Source organism: Panicum virgatum, chromosome 6K, assembly GCF_016808335.1.
Source record: "Panicum virgatum strain AP13 chromosome 6K, P.virgatum_v5, whole genome shotgun sequence".
NCBI lineage: Eukaryota > Viridiplantae > Streptophyta > Magnoliopsida > Poales > Poaceae > Panicum > Panicum virgatum.
Window position 1 is genome coordinate 4,203,311 of NC_053141.1, and position 26,350 is coordinate 4,229,660.

Genomic DNA, 26,350 nt, shown 5'->3' on the forward strand with positions numbered 1-26,350 from the left:
GCATGAGGCCCAACCCAACCGTCCAACTGCTGTGCTACCGGCATCCCAGCGAATTTTTTTAATTTTAATCCTTTTTAATCTAAAATTTTAATAATAATCTACGTTGATCTAAATTTTCAAGAACTAGCCCTTTAGTCACGCCAAAACATGTGGCGTGACTCACTGAAGGGTCACGACACATGTTTTGGCGCGACCAACCTACCACGCTGGCAACTCAGCTGACCTAGTAAGGTTGAGTCGTGCCACATGCTTTGGCGTGACTCTTCAGCCAGTCGTGCCGTGCGGCATGACGCGACTCTTAAAGGAGTCGTGCCATCCGGCGTGGCGCGACTCTTCAGGGAGTCGCGCCGTGTGGCGTGGCGCGACTCAACTTAATAAACAATCACCTCTTCTTTCTCCTCCGTTTCTTCCCTCGGCCTTCCCACCCAACTTCTCCATGGCACCGCCCCTCCCCCCTCTAAATCCACTCTATCCTCCACCTCCATGGCACGAATATTGGCATCATAAATTTTTCAACATAAAGAAGAATTATGTGCCATGTTTGGTTTGAGGTGAAAAAAATTTCGCAAAAACTTTTTGCACATTTGACCACCAATTTAGAGTATTTAATAAAGTCTAATTACAAAACCACCTTCAGGACTCTTGGTAAATTCGCGAGACCAATCTAATAAGACCTTTGACCGCACAATTAGAATATGACTACTGTAGCATCACTGTAGCAAATCATGAATTAATTACCGTCATTAGATTCATCACGAATAGTTACACCCTGTCAGACCCGGGATAGCGGGACTGCCCACGGGCACAGAATATTCTAGAGTAGAGAGTAGCACATGGATATGTCCTACCTTTTTTGTATCTACTCGAATAGGAGTAGAACTAGTCGACGTACTCGGAAACTAGCCAAACCCCTCGGACTAGGATCCTAACAGAACTCGACTAGGACTTTCCATGTAACCCTGTTCTCCCGAATTATATAAGGGCAAACATGGACTCCCTCAAAAGGAACGAGACACATCGAACAACACCTAAGGAAATACAAACCATCACACATGACGTAGCGTATTACGCTCCGACGGACTGAACATGTCTAAATTTTTGTGTTCCTTGCACCATCGCGTTCTGATCTCGGCGAGTCCCTATTCATAATCACTCTCCTCGGGATATCTCTCGGAGAACCCGACGGTAAAACATCGACAGCTGGGCACCAAGGCAGTGTTCGTCGCTGCCAAATGATCAAAGATATTGGAGAATTAGTGTCGGGTGGTAAACCCAGCCGGGTGGCAGAATGCACCCGCCTAAGCCCTGAGGGAGAATGAACTCGGGGGTAGCTAGGATTAGTCCGATCTAGATGTAAGAACACGATGAACACAGAAGGTTTAGAGTGGTTCGGGCCGCCGGAGCGTAATACCCTACATCCACTGTGTGTTGTATTACCTGTCGTCTCTGTGTTGTAGCGAGTGCCTCCCTTTTATATCTCAAGGGAGGCGTGTACATGGCCGTTGAGTCCCCGACAGTTGGGCCCTACGATGTTGTATTTAATACAAATGGCCTAGCGCTATTATGGTGCTACGCCTAGGAAGATCTTATTCCGGGATTTTGCTGCCTCGTCCGCATGGATGTACTGACCGGCGCAGATCCTCCGACCGGCGTGGTCTTGCCCAGTCATGTTGGTGCGGCGCTTGCAACTAGCCGGGTAGGCTGCGCCACGCATGCTATTAATGTCGCGTAGGCGGCATGATGGAAAGGGCCGTGCCGTCATATCCATTTAATGCAGCAGACTAACGTGCACCGAGCGCGCGGCGCCTGCGGCTGCATTGTGCACATTGGTAATATGCGACCAATAGCGGAGTTTGGCAAAGACTGTCCCGTGCTCTGCGGCGGCAGAGCATGCCTCAGCCTCCCGCATTAAATGCGGTGGGTGGGCGAGTCTTCCGGCGGAAGACTCGTGCCTGCGCCCGCGGACACGTGGCGGCTCCGGACCCCTGCTGGGTGAAATGCTGGTTCCCCGCGCGTCGGGGTGTCCGGATGGCATGGGGTCCGGGGACCCCCAGCTATCTGCGCCGGGCGCTGCCTTCTCTGGGACACGTGGCGTCACCAGACCCTCCCCCGAGCAGAGAGCAGGTCCGGGGTCGTTGGCCCGGCGAGGTGGACTCCGGACCGCAGGGGTCCGGCTGCTCTGCTCTTCAGCGCGTAGTTTAGGATAACTACGCGAGTCATTGCCCAGACGCAGTAGGAGGGGGTACCCCGATCCCGGGGTACCGACAATTAGAGACTCAAACTTGGAGCCGCAGCAATCACAGGATCTAAGAACTACTGACATATACCAAGCAAGCTCATGATAACCTGATGCGATGCGCAGTGGAGGTCCTGGTCAGGTTTACGTTGAAATCGCATGTGTAGCGGTGCGTAGACCGTAGGCCGTGACCTCTTTTTCTTTCCCTTTCTGCAAACTTCATGTTCATTATCAAATCATAAGTTTCTCTGGTAACCAATAGAATCGCCAAAACAAAATTTTATGACCAAAACACACTTGACATGTTAAAGATAATCCTGATGCCCAAATTCATTTGGCTAATCACATTGAAGAAAAACTGCTAGTGGCTCTCAGCCTACATGCTGGAAGGGGAAACTAAGAAAAATGATAACTGGCTCTAGTTTTCTATCTATAGCGGACATTTTTGCAAGCATATTAAAACATCACTTAACATAATTTATGGTGAAAAATCTAATTCAGCCTGCTCATGAACACCACTTTTTAGAAGAGAAATTTTCTATGAAAAAAATCATTCAATTATGTCGAAGTACCACTTGAATTTCTGCATTTCTTAAGAACAATTACCTTCATTGTACAGATGGCAAAATATCTTGAAAAATATTGAATGCGTAATATGCTTTTCGCTTATTGGAGATATCGTAATGTTACATTACCGACTGAGTTAGCAGGCCATCGTGGTCATTTGAACCTTCGCCTCCATTGGTAACTGAGACATGGAGAAAGCGTTTGTTGTTAGACGGATTTAAAGATAATTAAAAATTTAAGTCCACATATTTTGCCCACTCGTACTTGCTTCTGTAGAGCAGTTTGCTAACCTTCTTACCACTAAATCTATACATGTAATCTGTGCAGATCAAACCATGGACAAAAATTGAATGTACAAAGCAGTTCTCGATGTCAAGGAAATCTACCCTGCGTATGAGAAATGAACTAAAATGCACACTAAGCAATACACAGAAATGAAGACGAAGTTTGAGAAATATTGGAAAATCTCATACTCAAATTGCATACTAGTTATACTTGATCCTCGATTCAAGTTTGGATTTATTGAGTTTCGATTAAACAAGGTTTTTGGAGACATAGCTAGTTTTCATATTGATTAAGTAGGTACAACTATAAGAAGTTTGTATAACGGATACTCATCTCATTTGAAATGGGAGAGTCTTTTAATTCTTCTGCTCAAGAAGGTGAGATTGCAAGTTGAGGAAAAGTTCACTCGTATGGCAATTTATTCCTGTGTGATAATAATAGCTTTGACATGTTACACTGGTAGAAGATGCATGCACCAAAATATCCAATTCTGGCTGGTATGACCCGTGATGTATTGTCTGTAACAGCATCTACTGTTGCAGCCGAGTCTGCATTCAGTACGGGTGGGCGAATCGTCACTGACCATTTGTTGAGTCGCGCCACGCCGCACGACGCGACTCCCTGAAGAGTCGCGCCACGTCAGACGGCACGACTCCTTCAAGAGTCGCGCCACACCGCATGGCACGACTCGCTGAAGAGTCACGCCAAAACATGTGGCACGACTCAGCCTTGCCAAGTCAATTGAGCTGCCAGCGTGGCAGGTTGGTCGCGCCAATACATGTGGCGCGACCTTTCAGTGAATCGCGCCACGAGTTTTGGCGTGACCAAAAGGGTTAGTTTTTGAAAATTTAGATTAAGACAGATTATTATATTTAGATTAAGACAGATTATTATTAAAATTTTAGATTAAAAAGAGTTAAAATTAAAAAAAATCCATCCCAGCATCCTTCCCCGTGCAACTGTGGCCGTGTGGCGGTGGTAGATGAAGGTGGGCGGCAGCGGCGGGGTCGTCCGCGGCCTCGTCATGGAGGCGGAGGCTGTGACACTCCATGTTTGGCTGCTCGTCTCGCTGATCCCCAAAGCACTACTGCCAATTATACTTTGTAATTTGTATGAAATAAAATAAGGATAGTCTTTTACGCAGCATGTATAGGTCAGTCCCGGTGTGTACTTTCAGAGCATCTCTAGTAGTCGCCCTTTTCCCAATAAACTAGCAAGGTGGCACGCGCTAATAGCATGGGTAGCTAGTTTTTTATTTAATTCTTTAAAAATATTTACATTGACAGAAGAGATGTATTTTATAATTTATTTACCTCTCATTTGCTCTTGTTGAATATTATACTACTTGCAGCTTTCTATGCATAGGAGTTCATATCAATCATCACTTTTTATGTTGCTTTATTCTATATTATAGTTGCATATTTTAGTACTTAAACCAGCAAAATCTAAATTTGAGGATTGAATTCAATTTTGGATCACCTTGAATGGAGCAAATTGTACATAATTTTATTCATATAAAGTTTTTTATAATTATGAAATATATTTATATGTATTTGATAGTTATGATTGCCAACAATCTGTAACTTAGATGTTGGAGTTCGGTTTGTATCTTGCAATATTTTGATTAATATTTAGCGAAAATATATCTAGTGTAGTTGTTAGAGCACTTAAGTAGCATCTAGCAGATCTAGACCTGACTCATCATCGGAGCGAAATAAAAATGATCATGGATTAGACAAAAAAAAAAGTTATGTTAAAAAATAAGTTGAGGCCTCCTGCTGGCTTTGGTAAATAAATGTTATGCAAAACTTATATATATGCGTGCTATGTTAATGCATATATGTTTTAAATTTTTTATTTAACCGAACCTATTATTATTTTTCCCACTTTGGTTACTGCACAATTTATTTGTTTTTAGCCCATATGACTGCATATATTGGTCTACTTTATAGTTTTGTCATCTCGGTGATAGATAGTTCCATATATATCTTTGTTGTTGTTTCTAACTCTTTTCTTTATTTTTCATTTTCTCTAGCAATTTTTATTGATTTCTCTGTCTTCTATTTTGTTCCTCGTTATATTTGAAATCGATTAGTGTGTATCGCATCCGATGCATCTAATGGAGAAGTTTCCTGTTTAGTATTGTGCCTCAGGGTTTTTTTTCTGGGCGAAGAGGAGCATCGACAACGTACATTTGTTTGAATCATTTGATTTTGTACTGTAGGCAATCGACTTTGAGATAGATTAGCAGGGCTTCAGGCCTGTATCTGTGGCTAAAATAATTTCAGTTGTGGCTTCTTTGATGGAGCAGCTTTTTTATGGATATAGAGCTGTTTTAAAAATCGTTCGGTAGAACCGCTTCTTCTATTTTTTCATGAATATATGAAAGATGTCAAATGTCCAACATGACATGGCTATAATTTAATATTTTTCTCATTCTAATGATATTATTTATAGACTAAACCAATAAATTCACTTTTGTCCTTTTCTTTTGCCCTCATTTTTTCATTTTTCCTGCCTTCTTTTTCTATTCTCCTTTTTCTACTTTCCTTACCTGTTCAATCTTGGTGCTTCTTTATCTTTTTCTCTTCTCTTTCTCTATACTTCTTTAGAGGTATCGATCACATTTGTGTTCCATGCCTAGTGTGTACTTAAAGAAGATTAGATGGGGATAATAATGTTAATAATTATCTATGCTATTTGATTCCTCACATGACTAACTCCCTGATTTTCCCATGCATCTATTTAGATTGAGCTAATAATAGTCACATTTATTTGTAGGTTTCGGTGCTTTACCCTTTATCCCAGTGATTATTACTTGTATGGAACTATTTATATGCCCATAGAATCATAATTCTTTATTGACCACCATCAGATTAGTTTGTATAACTAAAGTTGTTCAAGAATATGCAATATTTATGATGATAATTCTTGTTTGGAGAAAGCATTGGTTTTTTAGCGGATATTTCTCTCACATTAATTCGTCTGTGTATTCATTGGCCCACACTTACAATTATAAGGTGCCAATGGTCTTGCAATAGATTGAAATATGTGAAACTCTGTGCATCATCATTATTTTTTCGTCCCTATCTTGACGTTTGGTTGCTCCAGAAGAAATGGATTGATTGAGTTCGACAATGATTTTGAGTAGAATCCAATGTGCTTCATGCAACTGCATGTACTATAGGACGTTCTTGAGACTCAAAAAGTTGTGATTCGGAATCTCGGGCAAAGACTAGGGTCGCGTCGTAGTGCAGGGCATTCCAAAGATTTTTCAAAGCAATTATCTCTTTCAATAGTACCAATACAATACAACTATGGTCGTGTTGTCACGCTTATGCTGCTGACATAGATGGTAACATGAGTTGTTATGTCATGCGGACCCTGTATTTAACTTTAATTGGATACAGACACTTTTTGGTAGTTTAAAATATTGCATCTCATTAAATTGGACATGAACTCTTTTGTCCAATTTAGATCGTTAGATCTTCATTAAATTAAATCGAATGGTGTAAATCCTATACACAAATACTATTTAGATCTTCGTTAATTTAGAGTATTTATTAACTTTATTTGCCATGAAACTCAAACTTGGATTTTTATTATTGCATTTGATACTATTTATTTAGCTATTTTTCTTCTTAATATGATTCATAATCACTACACATATCAACAATAATTTTTTTATTCTAGTTCTTGCATTTATCTATTTATTAATCATATTTGATGCCAATTTTTTTATACTTTTAATTTTTAATTTAGCTATTTGGCTAATAATAAATTTTTTGTCGTGTGCCAATGCTAATTTTTTTAATTTTATAATTTTGAATTTGCCTATTTAGTAATTGTATTCAACATGGACTCTTTGGTTAAGTCCTAATTTCCTTTTTTTAATTCCAAATTAAGCTATATTTACTAATCGTATTTGGTATGGACTCTTTGTCATGTCCTTTTTTTAATTTTTTAAATTCGAAATTAGTTTTTTATTAATCGTATTTGACATCTCATCGCGTTTCTTTACTCCATCATCATCACGAAATCGTCTGTCCATCCATCTTCGACATCCCTTCACGTCGGGGCAGTGCCACGACACTGGGGGCACATCGCGTCGGAGGCTCCCTCTGCCACCCTGTTGCCTGCGACCACCGTGCTGCTAGCTACCAGTAGTTGCTAGGAATTCAAGTCAACATTATCTCTTTGCAAAGAGGTATTAACAGTCCAGATTAATTCTAAAACATATGTTTTTCCATCAAGCTCACGTATTACCCATGCCCCCCTCTTCTTCAATCGTACAGAACGCATAATCCATATGTAAAACTTTTAACAGGTACTAACAATATGACATGCTAAAAAATTAGTCAACTGACAATAGTTGGACAGTCATAGAATAACGTAGGAATTTCTAGACCCTCTCGACGAACGTGGTGGCTTGTTTTGACACTCCCTTAATAATATAATAGAATTTATACTTTTCATTTTAAATTTAGCTATTCAGCTAATATTAATTTTTATCTAGTGGTAATGCTATTTTTTTAAATTTGATAATTCAGAATTTTCCTATTTAGTAATTGTATTCAACATGGACTCTTTGATTAAGCCCTAATTTCCTTATTTTTTTAATTACTAATAGTATTCAGCATAGACTCTTTGCCATGTCTTAATTTTCCTTAATTTTTTAAATCCGAAATTAGCTATTTATTAATCGTATTTGATATGAATTCTTGAGTTAGTTTGAACCGTTAGATCTTCATAAAATCCAACTGTGCAAATTCTTCTCTTTTTTAGATTAATGTGGGAATTTCTAGACCCTCTCGGCGAACGTGGTGGCTTCTTTTAACACTCCTTTAATAATATAATAGATTATTGATATTGGGAAGAAATATGGTCCAACAGTTTCCCAATACCCATCAAATAAGAGGAGAATTTTGGCTCCCCCGATACATTAGTTGTATTGGAATGATATTATTGGGGAACTGCAAAAGCATGTCCCTCCATAATCTATGAAAGTTGTATTAGGACATTCCAATAATATATTGTTGGGAGGTGTTTGTTGGGAGACTGCCGGAGATGCTCTCATTCTCATCAGGAAATGAGGGGTCACATGGAGCAGTTGAAAACTTTCATATATAGAGCAGTTGAACCCCCCAATAAATGGTAGTTTTTTTAGGATTGCTGGACATTTAGGAGATTGCTGAAATGTGTTTTGCACAGTTATAATCATTAAACAATAAACACATACAACATACTATGCATGCAGTAACAACTTAAAACTCCTCTCAACACATGTGTCAATCATTCATTACATGTGAAGTAGACAGATACATATATTAACTTGGTCTCAGAAATACACTCAATTTATGGATTAATTGGCATCAACCACTCCTGACATAGTTTTTTTTTTTCACTTTCTTCTGCTGATCTTTTTTCTAATACATGCTTGTTTTCTGAATTGCTCATCGATCCCTTTTTTTTTCTTTGTATCTTGTTGTACCATAACTGTGGCAGAACCGCCTAAATTATCCCGGCTCAAGTGCGTAAACCATCACCATAAAGGCAACATTAGCTTAAACGCACTTCAAACGGAACAATTTTTGGTCTGTCGGGTAACGTCCCGATACAACCACCGATTCTTGGATCGAACAAGCATACCCCACACGAAGGCGAGTTCAGAGATATTACAACCACAATTTTACAACTCAGGCATAATAACGATTACAAACCAGTTAAAAACATTATTACAAAGCCAACTTAAATAAAACAGTTATACAAGTTATGATTATAAGTTCAGAGTCTAAACAGCGGAAGATGAAACACGATGACTACAACACGTCGCAAAAGTATACCAAGCTAGCCCAAGCATGGTATCACTCGTCATAGTCATTGCCGGCCGAAGACGTATCCCACTCTACGGACCAGCCAGGAGGCAACGCGCAAGGATAGGTCAAGCTAGCGATCTGATCCTCAAAACTCATACCTGAAAAAGGGTTTCAACAGCAAGGCTGAGTATTCTAATACTCAGCAAGACTTAACCGTCAACGGGTATAAGTAGCCCACTTTAACTAGACTATGCAAGGTTTTATGAGGCTCTGGTTTTCCTTTTGCTGAAAAGCAATAAGAGTATGTCCTTACTTTCAAGTTTTAGCTTCAAGGTTATAGTTGATTAATCATTCTATGTAAGCAGCTACTATCCAATCATGGTGGAACTTCTAAGCAAACATCAAGATTAATAAGAATATTATTGCTCTTATTACTCTGTGTGGCAGATCAATTAAGCAGTCTCATTTCATCGTGAGAGGCGGACGATTCTGAATCGAAATTCAACCTTGCAAGGACAACCTAACACACACGTCTGGAACACCGTCGGGTCATTCCCAAACAACCGTTGACCTTTCTTTCCGGCTTGTGGATAGTGTCACTCTCCCCGACTACAGGGCTCCAAGGCCGAACCTTGTCCCTTGAAGTCGTAGTGTTGCGCAACATAAAATAAAACCTATCCCTACTGAGAGAGTGAAAGGTATATCCACTCCCCGGTCCAATCGGCTACTAGGCTTGCCGCGTACCATATTTACGGCATGTGGCTAGTACTTTCAAAAACTTAACCGGCACTACCACACACCGCGACCTTAGCAAGTTCATCAACACAGACGGGGTATCACATAAGGTCATGATATCGAACACAACCCCGTCCGTCGTCCTTATATTGATAACAGAAAGTAAACAATCAATCCCTATAAAGCTCGCGAGTGACAGGCAATCACTCGACTTTTACCGGTCCTATAAGCTTAGCAAGTAGTCGAACTCAGGTCTAGTGTTCAGTACATAGGTTCCTAAGATCATGCATCTAGGGTTTCAATTCAAATCCTATGAACTGTAAATGCACAAATAAGTAATACAGTAGTGATAATAATTTGAAGTATAGGTTATGTCCGGGGCTTGCCTTCTCGGTAATTACTAACTATTTCAGCGCTAGGCTCTTCCGAACTTTGGTTCGGGGCTTCAGTTAGTTCCGCAGTGTTTACTTGAGCTTCGAGATCACCTCCGTCAGATTCCGGGATCAGCTCGTACGTCCCGTCCGATAAGGCAGTCGTATCTATATGTAATGCAAGAACAACATTATAAACAAACATGGGCAATCGTTTATAGAGTAGTTAAATAACAAATTTAACTACACAAGGCATCATGATCAACAACACAAAAGAAGTTAACTAACTTCATAAAATGAGTGATGGTGATTTCCTATACGATTAAATCATGGTTTGTAAATAAATCAACAACTCAGAGTACAAATAATAATAAAATCTACCAAAATTACTCTAAACAGAACATGAACAAAGTAATCTACCCTACAAAAAAAATGTCAAGATATGTAACCATTTAATCACAATAAATCATTTATGCAGGCAACACCTAGTACAAGCTTGAATTATACAGATCAAAATAAAGACAAACAGAAGCTTAAAATTTAACAGGAGATCTACACAGTGATGATTTACCTACTGTGAATTTTTCATGATTTTATCTACACGGAATTAATTCTGAGAAAATAAACAATACAGACATCAGTTTAGCAAGATTCAATTTTAACTCCTGTTCTAGACATGAACTGAATCTCAAACTTCCTGGACAAGCTAAACTACTCAAAAAGAACATGCCGAAATAAAATCATGATTTATTACGAACATAAACTATTTACCCTAAATAAAGTGTACTAAACAAAGTTTAAATCAAAGAAAAAGCTACACAAGAGAACTGATCATGAAATTTTTATAGCAAAGCTAGGGTAACATGAGTAAACTACCACAAAAATTTCAGAGCAAGATCAGGTTTCAAGCATTAGATAAGAAAAAGACTAAACATCTAGTATTTATTTACCTAGTGACACAAAACCATTTACACAGCAAAAACTTGCAACTAAAGCCTAACATATTATGGTTCTACTGCATAGAGCTATTCAAGAGGATTCCAAAACATCAAAATTTTCTATTTTATGAATTTTCTACGAATTGATCTAGAATTTCAAAGTTCACAGCAAACTAATACAAACAAGTCCTTATAGCACTATTTCCCTGAGTCAATGACATCGCAGACAACCCCCTGGGGTTTATCAAATTCAAACCCGAGGTCCTCGGGTCGGGTCAGAGGGGGAGCGCGGGTTTGACCGGCGATTTCCCGGCGAGGGGCTCACCGGCGGGGAGGGTGGAGGGGTGCGTGAGCCTCACGGGTTCAAGGCGCACCTCTGGGTGCTTGGAATCGAGGCTAGGGCGGCCGGAGGTGGGGTGTCGATGGCGAGCGGCGGCTTGCGGGCTCGGAGCACGGCGGCGGGGTAGCTCCGGTGAGGTTTGGGCGAGGGAAAGTGGCCTGGGAGCTGCGCTAGGACGAGGCGGCGCTAATGGTGGGGGCTGTAGGGGTGGAGCTGGCCTGTAGTGGCGGCTCCGCGGCGGGGTGGAGCTCGCCGGGGTTCAAGCGGGGCGGCGGCGGTGTTCTGCGGTGTGGGAGCGATGAGAGAGCGAAGGGACACGCGAAATCGAGTTCTGGGACTCTTGTAGTGCGCGGGCACTCGCTAGAAGAGGGTGGCGTGCTCTGCAGCGGCCGTTCCACGGCGGCGTTGCGGTGGCGGCCGACGGGGTGGTTCTGGAAGCGGCGGGGCGCGTGGCAAGGGAAGAAGAGGGCCAGCGCGAGGCAACAGGAGGGGGAGGTGGTCGTCCGCGACGCGTGGGCGCCAGCGCACGGCGGAGTAATGGCCGGAATGGCCGGGAAGGCGTCGGCAGCGGCGCCGTCGGCGGCGAGAAGCAGAGCAGGGAGGTGGGAGATGGTCATAAGAGTCGATTTGTAATTACCAAAAATTCCAGGGACCTCTCTATAAACAAGTAATAACTTTTAAACTAAAGCTCAAATGAAAAAGTGCCCAACATGAAAGTTGTTCAACTTTTCAAGATCTACAACTTTGATGTTGTGCAAAAATTTATTTGACCAAAGATCTAAGAACTAAAATTAAAATCATTGAAGAAATTTTGAATTCTAGGAAATTTGTCTTTTTCAAAGCAAATTCAGTTCAACACTAGACTCAAAAGCAAAAAAGGCTGCCATGCATTAAATGCACTGAAATTTTGCAAAAACACCCTCCACTAAAGCTATAAATACACAACCTATTCAACACAACTGCAGAAAGGACCTTACATAAAATCATAATTACACATATAACCTTTCATAATTACAAAAAGATCCTTTTTACTTAAATCAAGCACATAAAGTATAGCAAACCTACACAATTACTGTGCAGACACCTAATTAAATTACTGTGTAAACACCCGGGGTGTTACAATAACTAAGGTCTTGCTTAATTGATTGTAGCCATATTTTTTGGGATTATTGATCTAATTGAAACAAGTCATATCAACCTAGATCATTTTTTCTAGTTTAGAATACTTTTCTCATAAATCTAGAATAATTTTTGTTGAGCCCAATATTATTTTTGTTATAAAATAAACAAGTACATCCTTTCGGATCCGTACCTGCTAATTTTAATTGTACTAATTAACAATTAGCACTGGTGGATGTAGACAGATCTTTATTGGAATGTGCTTTTTAAAAGTGAAACATTAACAAATTTGATTGATGGATATAAGATAAATTTGATCTCAACTACAGTTGGACAACAAAATACAACGTATACAACAGCTACCACGAATTTTTTATGAACAATGTTCGACCTAACACTAACACGACATGGAAATGGTGACCCTGGCTGTGCTCAACAACTGTGTCACTCACGATATTTCTCAGCAGCTTCGTCGTGACATGATTTTTCGATATACTAATAATAATCTAAAACAGGCATAATTGAAAGGTTGAGGGACGACCTCTTTTTCTTTTTCTCTTTCTTTATGTCTTGAGGGAGCTTGTAAAGACTCTCTTTCTCTTTCTCTTTTTATTTAATTTACTAGAAAAATGTCGCGCCGTTGACGCCCTCGAGAGGCCCGTCACGGACATATATATTAGTGCTCATAAAGTTTTGTTGTAGGCTCAGTCAAATTTGATTTGGGTTGTTGAATGTATGTGTGTGAGGTGTGGAGCATTGAAATATGTCTATTGATCGTCCATGTGTCCGTAGCGAGAAATTATGTATGTGGTAGTCATCATAGGTGTCGATACTGTGTGTATGTGTGGGAGGCGATTTAACCCGTCACTGATACACATTAAGGGGGTTGGTTTTGCAAAAATCTTGGGGGTTTTTCTGTGAAATTGATGCTCGTGGAGTGCATCACCAAAGTTCAAGGGGTTTCATGTGAAAGCGACGTAGGCATAGTACCCGTTGATTTTACCCAAATTCAGGAGTTTTTCATAAAATTACCGTCAATAGAGTGCATATCAATTTTGTCAAAGTTCAGAGGGTCTTTTGTAAAATTCACATTCACAAAAGTCCAAGGTTCTTTTGCAAAATTGCCATCCATGAACTGTGGGTTGATTTCACCAACGTTCGAGTTTTTTTTTCAAAATTTACATCCTCAACTGTTCGCTGTTGGATCAGCTGATCCGACGGCCGAGGTGATTTGGGGTGATGTGGCCACCATCTAGTGCAAGAAAATGCACCAGAATTAGTAGGAAAGATTTCTCAGCAGCTTCGTCGTGACATAATTTTTTGATATACTAATTTAAAAGGAGGTATAATTGAAAGGTTGAGGGATGACCTTTTTTTTCTTTTGTCTTTCTTTGTGTTTTGAGTGAGCTTGTAAAGACTCTCTTTCTCTTTACCTTTTTATTTAATTTATATATAATCAGTACTTCAGTAGGCGATGCTGATTCCCTCATGTTGCCTAAAAAAAGGTTGAGGGACGACTTAGCGTTGACGGAGCTGAGCGTGGGGCAGGTGTCCGGAAATTTCACGCAAACCGTGTCAGAGTGCTAGGCCAACTGGCTATAGTAGGGATGGTAATGGCCATAAGTCTAGTGATCACTGCACAATCCAACTAGATTTTTTAATTTTTTAGTTTAAAATTTTATAAAATTAGAATCCCGCCCATTTAAATTCCAGCTCTTATATTATTTAGGTCAAATTTGAGGGCTCTCTACCACCCTGACACTAGCCTCCATGTAGATAAGTACGTTGGATTCGTCTAACAGGTGATCTTATGCAATGACACATTATCTTAATCACACGACTTAACACACAACCTGTACAATAAATTATTTTTTTAGTTGTATCATAATAGTATCATATCCCTTAATTTATATATAATGGAAAAAGGTAAAATAGTCTATTCCATCCTTGAACTATCACGCACAATTCGCAGGTCGCCCGCTAAAGAATGCGCATGGCCGTGTGTGTCTAGCATGCGGCATACCAAACTTGCATCGAAAATGACCTAAATCCATCACATCAAATTTTTGAACATATATATGTAGCATTAAATGCAGTTGAAAGAATAACTAATTACATAATATAACTGTTTCATATGATATGAATTTTTTAAGCCTAATTAGTCTATAATTGGACATTAATCTATTATCTTATTATTTGGCCAACAAACGGATCCTCCACATTCGCTCTCAAAGCATAGAAATTTTCATGTTAATCGGAAAAAAATAGAAAAATAAAAATTATCCACCACTGACATTATGATAAAAATTAGCCTAAAAACTCATGTGCGTAATTAAAAATCACCCACCAATACTATTATAAAAAATTAAATTTAAAATACTATTTAGTTATGTATCAGTTACAACTTACAAATATATACTATTAATAAAAACTAAATCTAACAATAATCAATTAAAATAAAATGAAAATAAGAATAATTATCTGCATAATATTATTAAAGCTCAACAAATCAAATTGTTATTATAGATAGATCATAGTTAAATTATTTTAGTCAACAATAAGACATAATTTACGATAATGAACAGGACCATGTATGGTAAAAAAATAGAATAATCTTTAACTAAGGATACAACGATATGCAAATTTTTGAATTTTCAATACTACCTGTGCAAATGCGCGGGCTATATGCCTAGTTATCAAATAAAAACAAAATATGCTACATTACCAAAACTCAAATTTTTTCGCGAACTAAACACAGCCTCAAAAGCTTGCTAGCAAGGCCCTGTTTAGTTGCAAAAAAATTTCTACAGTATCCGTCACATCGAATCTTTGGACACATACATGGAGCATTAAATGCAGTTGAAAAAATAACAAATTACACAGCGTAACTATTTTTTAAACCTAATTAGTCCATAATCGAACATTAACTGTCAAATAATAACAAATATACTACAGTATCCAACCTCAAACTTTTTCGCCAACTAAATGCAGCCTTACATCCAAAAATTTTTGCAGCGGGAGGCAGGCTCGACGCGGGCAGTCGCCGTAATTGTTTCATAATAATGAGACGGCGAAACTCCTGATCTGATGGCATTTCTCCAAAACCCACCTCCGGTGAGAATTCAAAAAGCTCACACGTTAGAGCCGTGTTTAGTTCCAAAAATCAAAATTCCAAATTTTTTTCCGGAACCTGCATGGAGACTTAAATCTAGACGAAATAAAAAACACATTGCGACTGCTGCCTATAAATCGCGAGACGAATCTAATGAACCTAATTAGGCCGTAATCAGACGCTAAATTGCTACAGTAATGCTACAGTAAATAACCTATAATGACAAATTAATTTGGCTCATTACATTCGTCTCGCGATTTACAGACGAGTTCTGTAATTTATTTTGTGATTAATTTATATTTAGTACTTCAAACATAAAAAATGTCTTTTTAAAAAATTTATGGAGCGCACCTAAACACAGCCTAGGTGCCCGAGGGGTGGTAGAAAGGCCTAGATTTTAGTAAAAAAAATCTAAACACTAGACTCTCATTGAGCTGCGCTCTAATCTAATCACGTATAATTTATTACCGCCACACGCCACTCGATAGTCAGACACTCCCCTCCCGGCCTCATCTCTCTCCATCCACTCCACTCCACACTCCAGTGAGATCCATCACCCGGCCGGCCGGCGGCGAGGCGAAGGCTAAGCTAACCGACGGCCACCACCACGGGCTAAACACACATGCGTGTATAGTCCACGTGAGGTTTCTGGAGCAGCTCCCCTCGCGGTTCATCGACTCCTCAAGCTGCCGGAGGGCCGCCACGTCCATAGGTCGGATCCCTCCAGATCCGGTCAACGCCGACGTGAAGCTGCTTCTGCCGCCGCCGCCGCCCTCGACTGAGTTCTGAGGGGAGGAGGACCACCATAATTCAGAAGAAGCTCCACCAAAGCTAGGAGCGGGGAGGAACCGGCAGCCGCGGCGACCATGGAAGCCGTGCAAAGCGCCCTTTCCCTCCTATCGGGCGTGGTCCGAGCGCCGGCGGATCTGGAGAAAGCGCTGCAGCAACTCGAGACGATGCAATTGCCCTCCGCTCGCTTGCTCATCCACCAAAGCGAGTGGGGCATGTTCAAGAATACGGAGCTAGACAAACTTATCTGGCAGCTCAAGTACGCCACCGACGATGCCGAGGACCTTCTCCGTGATTTCAGAGACCAGGCGCAGCGGCGAAAGATTGAGGACGCAGGCCGGAGCAGGACAGGTCAACTCTGTTCTTCCTCTGTCAGTAATGTAGCACATATATTCCATGGTAGCAGTGGAAGGGTAAGGGAGGCCCAAGATAAGCTAGAAAAGGCTCGGGCTGAGGTTGAGAACGGGCTCACTAAGAGGGGTCTCCATGTTGTGCCACTGAAGTTGATGCCTACAACAACTGAAATCATCACCGCTCCTCAAGTGTTTGGCCGTGAAACAGAACGGGATCAAGTGATGGAGGTGCTGGGTGTGACTGCGACCATTGACCGCATCCAAGAATTTGATCAGGTGATCACTCAAATGGGCATGCCACTCACTATGGGCAGTACATCTGCAGGTTCATCTAAAAGAAAGAGCGCAGGGCATCAAAAGAAAAGAAAGAGCGCAGCGGCATCTACAAGCAAAGCAGCCAAGCGGCTTGGCAACAGTAGCAGCAGCCCAAGATTTGCTGAGACTACCAACCTAGCTGGCAACGTTTCTGTCTTGCCGATTTTTGGCATTGGCGGGATTGGGAAGACCACCCTAGCTCAGCTCATCTACAATGACGACAGGGTGAGAGCCCACTTTACTGTGAGGATATGGGTCTGCGTTTCTGACCTCTTTGATGATGAACGGATGACAAAGGAGATCATCAAGACCATGTCTGAGCCAAACATTGACTTGCCGTCTGATATAGGTGATCTTCGAGTACAGCTGAAGAAGCAGCTGAAGAGCCAAAAGTTCCTTTTGGTCCTGGATGATATTTGGCAGATTTCCCAACAGCAATGGGAGTATTTTTATGCACCGTTGAGGTGTGGCCTTGAAGGTAGCATGATCTTAGTGACTACAAGACACCAAAACATCGCCCATCTTGTGGCCACCAGCAGTTGTGAGCCTGTCCAACTCAAAGGATTGCCTGATGATATATTTTGGGAATTCTTCAAGGAATGTGCATTTGGCAGAAAGCTCCCAGAGTCATATCCTCGCTTGCAAGAGATTGGTCGGAAAATTTGCTTTAAGTTGCGCGGTACTCCTTTGGCTGCCAAAACTCTCGGACGCTTGTTGAATAGTAAGCTGTCTGAGGACCATTGGAGCTATATCGAGGGCAGTGAATTATGGGAGCAACCCCAAAAGGATGGCGATATATTACCAGCCCTTCGACTAAGCTACCTGTATCTCCCAATTGAACTTAGGAGATGCTTTGCATTTTGCTCCATGTTTCCAAAAGATTATAGCTTTGGGCGACATGAGATCGTTGACATTTGGGTGGCAGAAGGCTTTGTTGCACCAGAGGGGAGCATGCGTCTTCAAGATGTGGGGATCAGGTACTTGGATGAATTGAGAGGAAGGTGTATTTTCCAAACCGATCCAAAGTTCCATGATCAGGATAGGTATGTAATGCATGACTTGATCCATGATACTGTGCAACAAGCTTCAATGCATGAATGCTTATTGATGACAGATTTGCACAACGAAGTGATACATGAGTGGCGCCATATGTCACTTGAGGTGGATGGTGAATCCTTGAGCACACTTGAAAACACTCTACATTTGAATAAATTGCGTTCACTTAGGTTTGGTACCAAATTGAAGGTTGAGATGACTTGGTTCAGTCTGCTCTCTAACATCCTGTTTTTGAGCCTAAGAGGTTGCAATCTAGAGGGGCTACCTGAAAGCATATGTGAGTTGAGTAGCCTCCGTTATCTTGATATATCCCATAGCCATATAAAAGAATTGCCAGCGAAAATCAGGTGCCTTTACAACCTACAAGTTGTTGATGCAAGCCATTCACTTCTGGTAACAATTCATCAGGATGTAACCAAGCTAACCAACTTGCGTCAACTAGCACTGCCCGTGGGAGCTTCTCTGGCTCTATCAAGGATACCTGGGCTGGGAAATCTGTCTTGCCTTAGGAACTTGAGCTATTTTACAGTTGTAAGAAAGAATGGGGTATTTCAAGAGCTGAATGGCATGAATCAGCTCAGAGGAACGCTATGTATCAAATCTATTCGTGCTGTGAACAGCATGAAGGAGGCTGCTGAGGCGAGACTTGTTGACAAGAAACATCTCAAGGAATTAGATCTACACTGGGGGGATGGTACCAGAACTTGGAACCCAAGACCCTGTGAGAATGAAGTGATCGATGGCTTGTGCCTCATGAGACAATTCAACACCTTAAGGTCTATAGCTTTGGGGGTGATAGGTTACCAAACTGGTTAAATCCAGAAGACGTACAAAATTTAAGAAGCCTGAGGTTTTCCTGTTGTCATCACTTGGAAACACTATCAAATCCCTACTTTACAGGTGTTACACAAGGTGGTTCAACGGGTCAGCATGCAAGCAGTAGTACCAATTGCAGCAACGGTATTGCATTTGTTGCCTTTACACGTCTCACTTCTGTAAGTCTTGTCAGTTGCAAGGGACTGAAGAATCTTGATCAGTTCTTGTCCCCGAAGAACCTCCCATCTCTTGAGTCGATATTGCTTTCTGATTGTACCAGTCTAGAATCAATACCTGCCCAAGAGTTTGTGAGATTTGTTCACCTCCGGTTCCTGAAAATCAGCTTTTGTTGAAGTTTGGTGTGCTCGCGGCCATCAGAGGAAATAATGGTTTTACCCCCCTCACTCCGGCGGCTCTGTGTTTGGTGTTGTGGTGAGCTCGACAGATCATTTCCATCCTGCCTACAGAAGCTCACCTCTCTCACTGTATTGTGCTTGGTTGAATGTGGCAACGTCGAGTCGATCCCGTTGGACTCGATCCCCTGCAGAAATAAACTCAGATACCTGATTCTCAGAGACTGCAAGGAGTTGTCGTCAATTGGTGGATCGGGCATTCCTTCATCCATAGCCTTTAAATATGTAGGAAACTGTCCTAAGCTAACCAGCGTATATCAGCAGAGCGGCTGGCCGTCTGAACGAAACGAAGAGGAGAAGGAAATCAGAGAATGGCTCCCGATGTGATTTCTGTCGCGGAGATGTGATCTACAGACATCCCCTTAACTACCAAGACCTGATGACAGATAAACATAGCGTGCTTGTTATAGTTTCTGTAATTTCTGGATTCCATCCTCTGTGGTCTGTAGTCTGAATATGCATGTGCATATTTGCTGGTGTCTTGCTAGCTGATCTTAAATGAATTTGTGTATATGGATGAGTATAAGTATATTGTATTTTTAAAGGATAGACCTGATTTTTTGTTTTTACTATCCATCAAAAGCCCATGCACTTGCGCAGTCTAGTTTCATTTGGAACGATCGAACTGCACTCTGGTTTCATTTGTTAATACTGTTTGTCATTATTTTTAAAGGCTAGACCTGATTTTATTGGAACTTTTTTGGTTAACTTCTGAGTCTGTTTTTTTTTTCTCAACATGGTTACAGCCCCATATCAAAATTTTAAAATACTAAATGCATCATTTTGCAAAACATGCACAGATGATCAACATTATGAAATGGAGTACTAGACTAGACATATTTAAACCTAGATCAACATTTTGAATTTATGATACTCATCACCTTTCGAAACCTATGACGACATTGTTTAAAGATTACATCTCACAGTTGTCAAAAACTAGATCAACAATTTGAAACGGCCACGATAAGTGTGAGCATTTTGGAAAGGCAAATCATTTTGTTTACGTGAAATGTTGACGCATTATATGTAAAATGTTAACCTGAGATTTGCTAGCTGTGTCCCTTCCTGCCAGCGATGCGGACCTGGCCAAAAGATGGCGCCGCTCGCTCTGAAAGGGAAGGCCGCCGGCGTGTTCCTCGCAGCCAAAAACGACCTGAGCACGACGCCATGGATCCGGTCGCGGAAGGAAGCTCAAGGGGGAGGAATTGAATTGAGGAAAGGAATAAAAGCGCCGTTACATCACATGGCGTCCGTGGTGTGGATGTGGCGGTGACGGGCGAGTAGTGCGAGCTTTCGAGAGCACGAGCAGCAAAGCAAGTAGCTGGAGCTGGCTGGCGTGCAGTGAGAGCAGAGGAGGTTGTCTACTTGTGTTGTGAGTTGTGACTTGTCCAGCGCAGCAGCAGCCCAGACAGCAGAACCGTAGCCGCGAGAGGCGACTCGTTGCATTCCAAGACGTCTCCTTTTTCCATCCGTGCCGGCGTGGCACCTCCCGTGGACGCCCGAGGTTTTTCCTGTTCCCGTTCCAACCGGGGGTTGGGTTCCTTTCTTTCTTGCTCCTGTCGTCCTCAACCAACGGGCATGGGCATCGTCCTGGCCGTGACCTCTGGGTTTTGTGAGATGTCCATATGCGCACTGCGGGATGACCATGACTCCATCTACCTTTTCGTTTCTTTTCTTCTTTTTCCTTCTCCTCCACTCATCCGATCCTCTCTCTCTCTCTCTCTCTTTTTCCTCCTGATGCCTTTCTTTTTTTGCTCAACTTTATTTGACTCGCATCATAACTCACAAATTCTTCTGTACTTGAAAAGTTAAACCACATTGACAGACAAAATCAAGATCGGGATGGACAAGTCAAAAACTTGTCTATAATCGTGTATCTTTCTTTGTGTAGCAAGTTTAATTTCACAACGAATTCCACTGATACTAGTCTTATGATGAGTTGTACGGAAAAATATCAGATCATTTATTTGAGATTCATTATTATCTTTATCTTTATGTGTGTGTAACAAGATAATATTGGAGCCGAGAAGATGTAGACCTATTGTTATCCTCCAGTAGGGAAAATACACAGTCATATTCTTTTTTTCCCAAGTCAAACCACTTCCAAGTTCTAAGTTCCTACAGAATTGACTATTTGACCGTGGTTTGAATTTCAGTCGCCAACCGACTCCCTTCCGTTCCGGACGGTTCGTTCCGTCCTCCCTTCCACTTCGCCGCTTCCCACCAAAACCACGCCGCCGCCCACCATGCCCATGGCGACCCCATCCCACGCCGTCCCGCTCCGCGCGCTCCTCGTCGGGCTCCCCCTCCTCTCCCTCCTCATCGTCTTCCACCTCCTCCACCGCCCGGCGCCCCTGCCCCTGCCGCTCCGCGCGCGCGCGGAGGCGCTGGTGGATCCCCCTCCCTCCACGACGCCGCCCCCGGCGTCACGGCACCGGCCGGAGCCGGAGACGGAGCCGACGTCCCTGCGCCACGTGGTGTTCGGCATCGCCTCCTCCCGCCGCACGCTGCCGCTCCGGATCCCGCTCCTCCGCCTCTGGCTGCGCGCCCCCGCGCGAGCCTTCCTCTTCCTCGACGCGCCCGCGCCGGCGCCCGTCGTCGCCGGGGGCCTCCCGCGCGGCCTCGCGCTCCGCGTCTCCGCCGACGCGTCCCGCTTCCCCTACACGCACCCGCGGGGCCTCCCCTCGGCCGTCCGAGTCGCGCGCATCGCCGGGGAGCTCGTCGCCGCGCTCGAAAAGGAGGAGGGGGAGGGCCGCCGCCCGCCGCCGCGGTGGCTCGTGCTCGCCGACGACGACACCGCCTTCGTGCTCCCGAACTTGCTCCGCGCCCTCCGCGGGTACGACCACCGCGAGCCGTGGTACCTCGGCTCGCGCTCCGAGTCCGCGGCGCAGAACGCCTGGCACGGCTTCGCCATGGCCTACGGCGGCGCCGGCATCGCCGTCAGCTGGCCGCTCGCGCGCCGCCTCGCCCGCGCGCTCGACTCGTGCGTCCTCAGGTACCCGCACCTCTACGGCAGCGACGCCAGGATCTACGCCTGCCTCGCCGAGCTCGGCGTCGAGCTCACCCACGAGCCAGGATTCCACCAGGTGCGCCCCTGCTTCTTCTTGCTCCTCCTCATGCCGCGGCTTCAATGTGCCGTTGTGCTGTGCTCTTGGCATGTTCCATTACATGAATAGAATTATTTAACAAGAAAAAAAAATTATTTTTAGTACTTTTACAGCAGAACTGGGTTAGGAGTCAGTGGATTGTCTCAAAACTAGGAGCAGACAATCAACCTCGTAACTACAATCATTCTTCCTCTGTTTCCCCCACATAGTTCATTGTGGCAGAGACGTCAGATGCCTCTAGCTGATGGAGGAGCCAATAAAGTATCATTTCGCTCTTCTCTGATGTCTTATGTAGTAGTATTGATTATTGTCCTACTGGTGTACGGTGTTTAGATTGTTTCGGCAAGGTATCCAGTTTTTTGTGCTAACATTTAATGTTCTGAAAAACTATTTTCAGTACGTTTAGAACAGAACTTGGTTAGGAGTCCGGGGATTGTCTCAAAACTAGGAAAAACAATCAACCTCGTAACTACAATCATTCCTCCTCTGTTTCCCCACATAGGAGTAGTTCATTGTGGCAGAGACGTCAGATGCCTCTAGCTGATGGAGGAGCCAATAAAGTATCTGTTCGTTCTTCTCTGATGTCTTATGTAGTATTGTTTAGGCAAGGTATCTAGTTTTTTGTGCTAATATTTAATGTTTCGATGAGGATTTGTTGATGACATATTATAAGTGAGCATGGATTTAGATATGGCTACTATCTGGTTGTGTGGCCAGTACAAGTAGGAAGCATGCTGCCAACAAGCAAACTTTAAAAGTCACTGGTCTTCGAAAAATGCCAATATAAGATTGGTTGGACTTTTCTGCATTTTTTGTTGAGCCTCGGATAAAATTAAATCTTATCCTTTGGAACTCTCAAGAAATGAAGAGCCACACAGGGTGATGGGCACTGGTTAACCTCTGCCACTTTGTAGTGCTGAATCTGTACAAAAGTGATCGATATTGGTAGTCTTGTACATCAATGGACGTTAACGTGAGGTCACTTAAAATAGTGGCTATTATGGTCCACATTGGGGTTTAGGAGCACAATGGCACACATCCCTTTCAGACAACTTAATAACGCTTTGGTCAGTTCTATCTGAATGTTTGATAAATGCAAATAGTACTTTTGCTGAAGCTTATGGTTGTGCAATTTGTATACAGAAGTTAACATGGCTGCAGTAGTCATTTCATCTTTTCGTTGTGCTGCTTCATACTTTGCACTTTGAAATTGGTAAAATCTAGAGACTGCTTCTACTTCAGTTTCTTCAATGTCGTGGAGAAAGCATTTAGCTGTTTAGTGTGCTTTTATTCAGACATAGTTTAACTCCGAACTTACATCTTTTTTTTGCATTTGTTATTACCAGATCGACCTTCATGGTGATATTTCTGGCCTGCTAAGAGCGCATCCACTTTCTGCTTTAGTTTCACTGCACCATCTTGATCATGTGTATCCTCTTTACCCTGGAATGGACCGGACAAGAGCAATGAAACATTTCTTCCAAGCTGCTAATGCTGATCCAGCCAGGATCCTGCAACAAACAGTGTGCTATGACCGTAAAAGATCGCTTACAGTATCAATCGCATGGGGCTATTCAGTTCAGGTGTTCAAAGGCAACGTCCTGCTCCCTGACCTCCTTGCTGTGCAGAAAACATTTGTGCCATGGAAAAGGGGCCGCAATGTTACAGATGTCTATATGTTTAACACCAAACATGTTCCCAGAGATGAGTGCAAAAGAGGAGCTCTTTTCTTCCTGAAAAGCATTTCTTCGGGGGACGGCAAGACAGAAACCACTTACAATAGACAGCCACCGAGAAAATGCTCGCATGACTTGATACCATTGAGGAATCTAAGTCTGATAAAAGTGACAGCAGAACAACTGCAATTGGTTCCTGGGAAGGTATGAGTAGGGGTAACTTTTGGCATCAATGGTTGCTTAAATTGGATTTACGCTAACATTTATAATTCTTTGTTACTTGTCTGTAATTTCAGGCCTTAAGACGACATTGTTGTGACATCGTACCTTCTTCATCTGATACCACCATGGATATTAACATCAGAAAATGCAAAGATGATGAGTTAATTGCGATGCATTCATAGTCATTCTTCAGTCAAATGGGATGCTGATATATTGTAGTAAGTTCCCACCCCCACCCGAAAAAGAACATTTGCATTATCATCTTCCACGATTGCCAACCCACATACATGGCCCACATAACTTCATTTAATTTTGGTTCATTTTAGTAGGCCTATTTAGAGATATAGAAATGTATTGTACGCATGAGAATTTTGGATTTATTTATCAATATAATTGTATATGTGTAGCACTCTAAGTCTGCATTTGACCTGGCAATATTCAATATGCAGTGAACAATGACACTTTGCATTGCCACACCTGTCCATTGCTTATTGTGCCTATTTCATCACTGTTATCAAATTTGAAAAAAGGTGTCTGCACAATGTCAATGCCGTGTTGAAACTCAAACATCACACAAGGAGGGAACCTGTTTTACTTATCTCAATACACTTTGCATTTGTTTTTTGTTGAAATTGTCTGATGTTAAATGGTCTTTACAAACCTGAAATGATATCACTATACTTTTCAAACGGCTGCTCTATATTTTTCATTTATATCACTTATTATGAAGTTAATTTTCATAAATCACCTCCTTCCCTTGCAGGTTATCATCCACCCCAACTTGTGTCCTGACACTGAGGAATGCTCTGTGAAGAATCGTCATGGATGAACACTAGACCCATACATAGAGACAGTCAGAAACAGTGAAGAAATACAGATAGATCTTTTTTTGAGAAACCAATAGATACAGTCTAGACAGAGGTAGGATCAATTAGCATCTTTATTCCTTCAAATAGCAGAGTGGGGCATCATCATCCGATCGTTCCATAGCCTGACTTGTAACATTAAATAGTCATATTTTTTGCCAGACAACGCTGCAATTAATACAGCTTATGAGTCTTTTTGTTGGAAAGTTGAGATAGATCCAGGGGCGGGCCCAGGATTTGAAATTTGGGTATTCAACATTTTCAAAGGTCGAAAAATTTTTTGACCGCCGCTGGGCGCTGCGCAGTCTCCAGTGCCGCGGGCCGCTCACGTCTCGACGCAAGCAGACATCGCCCACCGCCGCTAGGGTTCACTGCCGCCGGCCCAAAGAGGAAAGGACGCGGCCACGGGGAGGGGGGAAGTGTAATCTGGATGGATGGTGCTGGGGACCTAAGGTCCGTGCCGGTTGGGGTCATGACTGGGCCGTCGCAGGTTTACCTAGAGGAGGGGAAGTGTGCTATTTGAGCACAAGAGGCAATATGAGATTGGGAAGCCTGTTTTGTGATGTTAGATCATCTCCAAGAGACACCCTTAAGCTATTCTAGTGACGAATTTAGAATTTTTAGTGAAAAACCTCACTCCAACAGTTCTCTAAAACCAATCCCTCAAGGTAGCAACATTCTAAATCATCTCTATCCCTTTCCAGATCTAAGAACAAAAATCCATCCCAATTTCAAATACTTGCCATTTTAGAACCAGATCTTAGACCTTCATCCTTCAAGTTCATGAATCATGTTTCCTAATATGTCAATGTTCAAACAATATGATATCCAGTTTAAGAGAAATGTCGTGGGGACACGAGAATACAGAAAGAAGTAATAATTAGGATGACCCTTTACATCAGGATACAAAAAGTTAGAGACTAGGATTTAAGAATTCATCAAGAGATATTTTTATTTTCTATTTTCTAATACATACATATGTTATATACTATGTGTATAAATTTGTTTGCTGAAAATTTTGGGTATTCAAGTGAATACCCATGAATACATGGGAGGCCCGCCCCTGGATAGATCTTGGAAATGTGAAAAACAATTGAACTTCTTTCTCACCATTTGGGATACCCATAGAGTATCTCTTGAAATGTTCATGCTCTCAAGTAACAAATAAATAAAACCTGCCACATAAAAGTTTTCAAGATAAAGTAAACAAGCACTCCG

General features: G+C 42.3%; 2 protein-coding genes across 2 annotated transcripts; both read left to right on the forward strand.

Annotated features, from left to right (window-relative positions):
* Positions 1-16,385: 16,385 nt before the first annotated feature.
* LOC120639323 (probable disease resistance protein At1g59620) lies at positions 16,386-20,534 on the forward strand. Its single transcript, XM_039915291.1, has 2 exons — positions 16,386-17,378; positions 20,334-20,534. Exons 1-2 carry the CDS (start codon positions 16,386-16,388, stop codon positions 20,532-20,534), a joined length of 1,194 nt encoding a protein of 397 aa, XP_039771225.1.
* Positions 20,535-21,423: 889 nt separating this feature from the next.
* Positions 21,424-25,338, forward strand: LOC120711338. The gene is made up of 4 exons (XM_039996831.1): positions 21,424-22,347; positions 23,715-24,248; positions 24,341-24,484; positions 25,030-25,338. Exons 1-3 carry the CDS (start codon positions 21,508-21,510, stop codon positions 24,446-24,448), a joined length of 1,482 nt encoding a protein of 493 aa, XP_039852765.1. The 5' UTR covers positions 21,424-21,507; the 3' UTR covers positions 24,449-24,484; positions 25,030-25,338.
* The last annotated feature ends 1,012 nt before the right edge of the window (positions 25,339-26,350 follow it).